Source organism: Lolium perenne, chromosome 3, assembly GCF_019359855.2.
Source record: "Lolium perenne isolate Kyuss_39 chromosome 3, Kyuss_2.0, whole genome shotgun sequence".
Classification (NCBI taxonomy): Eukaryota; Viridiplantae; Streptophyta; class Magnoliopsida; order Poales; family Poaceae; genus Lolium; species Lolium perenne.
Window position 1 is genome coordinate 110,232,953 of NC_067246.2, and position 6,000 is coordinate 110,238,952.

General features: G+C 43.0%; 1 protein-coding gene across 1 annotated transcript; it reads left to right on the top strand.

Moving 5' to 3' along the window:
* The first annotated feature begins 1,846 nt into the window (after window positions 1–1,846).
* Window positions 1,847–4,618, top strand: LOC139837963 (uncharacterized). The gene is made up of 3 exons (XM_071827295.1): window positions 1,847–1,881; window positions 2,495–3,173; window positions 4,583–4,618. The coding sequence occupies exons 1-3, from the start codon at window positions 1,847–1,849 to the stop codon at window positions 4,616–4,618; spliced, it is 750 nt and encodes a 249-aa protein (XP_071683396.1).
* Window positions 4,619–6,000: the final 1,382 nt, after the last annotated feature.

The following is a 6,000-nucleotide window of genomic DNA, read 5'->3' on the forward strand; positions in this document are numbered from 1 at the left end:
AACTTTTTGTGAGTCGTTATGGCTTATGATCGTGTTTGGAACATTTTATGTTGGAAAATTCGTGGTATCAATGATCCTATGAAATGGCCTTTAGTGCGTAACAAATTAGAGGAAAGTTGTGCCTCCATTATTTGCTTCCAGGAAACAAAAAAGCTGGACTTTGATTCTAGCTTCATCAAAAATTTTGCCCCTAGACGCTTTGATAATTTTGCGTTTATACCTGCGGAGGGAGCCTCGGGTGGATTACTAATTCTGTGGGTTGGTAGCTTATTTTCGGGGAGAATTATGTTGGAAGAGTGCTTTGGGTTGGCTGTTGAATTCACCTCGCATCTCTCGGCTGAAGTATTCACCCTCGTCAATGTTTATGGTCCATGCTCTGGAATTGCTCGAGAGAACTTTGTTGCCTGGCTGTTCCACCTGGATATTGCAGATGATGCACTGTGGCTAATTCTCGGAGATTTTAATTTCTACAGATTTGTAGAGAGTAGAAACAAACAGGGGCAAACTTGGCTGATATTGCAACTTTTAATGAGATTATTAGTTATCTTGGGCTCATTGAACTCCCGATCAAAGGACGTTCTTTCACATGGAGCAACATGCAAGTGGATCCGTTGTTAGTTCAGCTCGACTGGTTTTTCACGTCCACGGCTTGGACTTTGAAATTCCCTAATACTTTGGTTAAACCTTTAGCTCGCCCCACCTCGGATCATGTGCCATGCATTGTTTCTATTGGAACTAAGATCCCGAAAGCTAAAGTATTTCGCTTTGAGAACTACTGGATCCGTTTGCCTGGTTTTTTGGATAAAGTCCAGTCCATTTGGAATATTTCTTGTTATGGTGATAGTGCTAAACGGTTATCGGCCAAGTTTAAACTGTTACGTAAAGGTTTGAAACAGTGGAGCTCCAGTTTCAATGTGTTGGACACTCTGATTGCCAACTGCAATGCCACCATTTTGCGCCTGGATAATTTTGAGGAACTTAGAGCTTTGCATATCTCTGAATGGAATTTCCGCAATATAGTCAAGGATAAACTGCAGTTTTTACTGCTCTGCAAACAGGAATATTGGAAAAAGAGATGTACAGCTCGCTGGGCTCGGTTGGGGGATGAAAATACCTCCTTTTTTCACTCCATGGCTACGATCAGATATAGGAAAAATCTGATCTCCTCCTTGACAAGGGAAGATGGCTCTGTGGTTACAGAACATGGTGAAAAAGCTGGTCTTCTTTGGAATGCTTATCATACCAGATTAGGAGTCTCTATCCCGATAAACCCTCAGTTCGATTTTTCCAAGTACTTCTAGCGTTTTGAGGGATTAGATGTGTTGTCTGTACCGTTCACTCATGAGGAAATCGATAGAGTGGTGTCTCATATGCCAAGTGACAAATCGCCAGGTCCAGATGGGTTCTCTGGTATCTTCCTTAAGGTTTGTTGGCCAGTAGTAAAATTTGATTTCTATAATCTCTGTCAAGAATTCTGGGAAGGGTCTGTTAATCTGCAGAGCATCAATGATTCTTTCATTACTTTGATCCCTAAAATTCTGCCACCGGAAGGACCAAGTGATTTTCGTCCTATCTCTCTTCTGAACATATGTCTGAAATTGCTTACCAAACTGCTTGCTAATCGCCTACAGTCTAAAATCTTGGACATTGTACATGATAACCAGTATGGGTTTCTCCACTCAAGAAATATCTAGGATTGTGTGGGTTGGGCTTATGAGTACATCCACCAGTGCAAGCAAGCGGGGTCGCCTTCTGTTATTCTCAAACTTGATTTTGCGAAGGCTTTTGACACAATGGAACATGAAGCTATTTTGAAAGTGTTTGAAAACTTGGGTTTTGACCCACGATGGTTGATGTGGTTAAGGATGCTGATGTCTTCAGGTACGTCTGAAGTGCTGCTCAATGGGGTGCCAGGGAAGAAATTTATTTGTCGACAGGGGGTTCGACAAGGAGATCCGTTGTCTCCCCTGCTGTTTGTGGGAGTGTCTGAATTATTGCAAGCTATGGTTAATCACTTGTTTCGGGAACAAACTATAAAAGCACCATTAAACATTCCAAATACTGACTTTCCCATTATTCAGTATGCGGACGATACTCTTCTGGTCATGCAAGCCTGCCCTTTGCAACTGACCGCGCTTAAGCTTGTCCTTGAGGAGTTTGCCCAAGCAACAGGTCTCAGAGTTAACTATGCCAAGTCAGCCATTATGTCTATCAATATATCGGATGATTTACTTGCCTCATTAGCATCATCATTTGGATGTCAGGTTGGTTCTTTACCTTTTACTTATCTGGGTCTACCCATGGGTACGACTAAACCAACTGTTCAGGATCTTTCTCCCTTGGTGGGACTTGTGGAGCGAAGGCTAAATGCAAGTGCTAGATTCCTAAACTATGGGGGCAGATTGCAATTTGTCAAATCAGTGCTGTCAACCTTGCCTACCTTTTATATGAGTTCCCTGAAGTTGCAAAAAACTATCCTTAATATTTGTAACAGAGCACAAAGGCACTGTCTTTGGGCCAAAGAGGAGGATTCCTCATCTGTCAATGCCCTTGCTGCTTGGTCTCTGGTCTATCGTCCGAAAAAGCATGGGGGTCTGGGTGTTCGGAATTTGGAACTACAAAATAAGGCACTCCTGATGAAACAGATTCACAAATTTTACTCCAAATCTTCAACTCCTTGGGTGTCTTTGGTCTGGTCGTTATATGGTGATGGTGTACCGCATGCAATGACCAAAAGGGGTTCGTTTTGGTGGAAAGACATCTTCAGCTTTGTAAATGAGTATAGAAGTATCACACGGAGCCAGATTCAAAGTGGATCTTCGACTCTGTTTTGGAAAGATTTCTGGACTGAAGGTGATCTGCTGTGCCACCAGTACCCACGGCTATTTTCATATGCTCTAGATGAAGACATATCGGTTGCCAGGATGGCAAGCTTGGACCAGCTGAACTCTGGATTTGCTCTCCCCCTATCGGTGGAAGCATTCCAGGAATGGCAGGAAGTTACACAGCTAATTGCTAATACCCCAATATCGGAGCATCTGCCTGATTTGCGCATATTCTGCTGGGGCAGCAAATACACTCCTTCCAAGTTCTATAATTTCCTATTTGCTGGTCTTCCCAGTGATATTGCTCTAAATGAAATCTGGAATTCAAAGGCTCTACCCAAGCTGAAGGTCTTTGCGTGGCTTCTGTTTTGGAACAGACTCAACACGTGTGATCTTATGCAAAGGAAGCAATGGCACCTCGCTTCTGGTTATAATTGTGAGTTATGTCTCGATAATGCTCTGGAAACAGTCCAACATCTTTTTTTCGACTGTGTATTTGCAAGACAATGTTGGGCTTTCCTTAATGTTCACTGGGACGCCGCCATGGAGTTGAAACAAAATTATATGTTGGCTAAGGCAGCGTTTAACGGTCCTTGCTTCTTCGAGGTGTTTGTATGTGCCTCTTGGAATATCTGGAAACTCCGAAATGACCTGATCTTCAACCATATGCCAGTTTCTTTTGCTAGATGGAAAGTGTGTCTTCAGAGTGATTTGCTGATTCATCGATACAGAGTTAAACCGGCCAAGGTTCAACCCCTAGTTGAATGGATTGCCTCTACTTTTCTGTAATTTTTCTTTTCTTTTGGAACTTCTTTCCTCCTTGAACAGCTTGTAAGCCTTTGGTTTGGCTGTTGTAACTTTGTACATATTCTTTCTTATATATAAAAATACACCGTAGGGGCTTCCCCTACTGTAGAGGTGTCAAAAAAAAGTACTTAAAGCATAGGACTTTATCGGCAGTACAATCGAAGCCCACAGATTCTTCATTTTGGAAGGGTTTAATGCGAGTAAAGGATGAGTTTTTTAATAGAGGTTTTTTTAAAATTGGTAATGGAAGGAGTGCTCGTTTCTGGGAAGACGTGTGGTTAGGGAAAACCCCTCTGGCAAATCAATATCCATCTTTATATAATATTGTGCATCACAAAAATGTAACGGTAGCTCATGTGTTAGCCCAAATCCCACTGAATATTAGTTTCAGGCGGGCATTACTGGGGAACAGATGGAATTCATGGTTGCAGTTATGCCAAATCCTAATGACGGTAAGTTTAAATGATGAGAGGGATCACTTTGTTTGGGGATTGACATCCAATGGTAATTTTACGGTAAAATCTATGTATGAAGATCTTATGAGCGATCATACCCCTTACTTGAGAAAATACTTGTGGAAGGTTAAAGTTCCTTTGAAAATTTGGATTTTTATGTGGTTCCTTAGTAATAAAGTTTTGTTAACTAAAGACAATTTAGCTAAGCGGAATTGGAACGGGTGTATGAAGTGTGTTTTTTGTGGTGCACAGAAAACTGCTGAACATCTATTCATTGCTTGTCCTTTAGCTAAATTGCTATGGCGTACGGTTAATTTCACTTTCGACCTTCCACCTCCAACCAATATTACAAATATGTTTGGAAATTGGTTAAATGGAGTAGATAGACAATCCAAAGCTTTCATCCATGTTGGGGTTTCTGCTTTATGTTGGTCTATTTGGAGGGCAAGAAATGATATCATCTTTAACAAAAAACAATCCTTTCATTATTTGCAGGTTATTCACATGATGGCTCACTGGGTTCAGCTATGAGCTCTCCTTTCACCGGAGGGAGTACGGGATGCCATGGTTTCTGGATGCACACGGCTCCTGATGGTCGCTCAGGATATCTTGTGCCACGCTGGTTGGCGTCGTGCTAGTAGGCTACAATGATGTGTAGTTTTACGATGCTCCTTTTATTCCGCTGGTTGATTTTTGTATCAACTATTGGCGATGGTTGAGTTTTGTGAGGTGTAAGACTTTATACTTTTGTGATTTTAATGAAAGGCCGTGTGCATCATCATGATGCAGAAGCCGGAGTTAAACTCCCCATTTCGAAAAAAAATCTAAATTCTATCTACGACCAGAAGCAAAGCATACCTACAAACCTGAAAAGAATGCTCAGGTCATGAAGAAATGCAACGCTAGGTGGAACAACTTATAGACGTGCGATTGATTCTCTTTGGTTTACAGATCTGACCTTTGAGGACTAATTAAGAAAATCGGTACACCTTTGTTTCTAAACAAGAACTTAGGATAGCCCAGCGACAAGACCACTACCCCACCCAGGACACGAAACCAAGCTTCACGGAATTTATTTTTTACCTTTTTAGAACAATCAGCTAAGCATTATTCATGAATCATAACGTTTACATGAACTGTCGAAGAGTAAGGAACATTTAGCCACATATGGAGACCTACTCCACTAGATAAAGTATGCTTGGCTAGATTGTGTGCCTCATAGTTGGAGGCTCTACCCTCATGGATAAAAGAACAAGCTTTTTTTTGAACAGGAGAGGGGTCTGGAAGACCCCAGATAGATTTCATTGCACACGTGGCGGGTATATTTTACATCTAGCTCCTTTTACATCACTCGCACGGAAAAACCCAGAATTTGAAGAAAGGACCTCAAAAATTACAAGAAACACCCTGGAGAAAAATATGAAAAAGCAATCAGGCCCTTGGATGTCTCCGCCACCAACCGCCGGCAATCTCCAGACGTCTCGGTCGAGATACGGTGCCAAGATGCCCAGCAGCACGCTTCCGGCGAAGCTTAGCATCCGCCAGCCACCTCTTCTCTTCCGGGGACGAACCACTTGTTGGTGAAGAGGCGTTGAGCTCTGGTGAATGAAGCAGAGGAAGGCCTCCGACTTGGAGGTTGTAGATGGGCCACCATGCCGGCCAAAGATCGCGCCGTCGATGAGGAGCAGCGCGTGTTCCGCACGAAGGAGCTCCGACGAAGAAGCTACATAGCACCCTGTAGGCAGTCGCCGATGAGCACGGATCCAGTCCATCCTTCCGCCACTTATCCTCTCGCCACCACGGCAAGGCAGGGAAGAAAGCAGAGAAGATGAGCCGGAGCAGGACATGATCTCTCCCCACGACACAAAAATGGTGAGCCTCTCTTCTCCTCCTCCTCACCACCATGGCCGGCC

Excerpts from the sequence above, each read along its gene's own strand:
- LOC139837963 (XM_071827295.1), top strand. The coding sequence starts at position 1,847 with ATGGTTGATGTGGTTAAGGATGCTGATGTCTTCAG. Across the intron at positions 1,882-2,494 it reads AAGGATGCTGATGTCTTCAG|AGCACAAAGGCACTGTCTTT; the intron begins GTACGTCTGAAG and ends TATTTGTAACAG. Across the intron at positions 3,174-4,582 it reads AGGCTCTACCCAAGCTGAAG|GTTATTCACATGATGGCTCA; the intron begins GTCTTTGCGTGG and ends CATTATTTGCAG.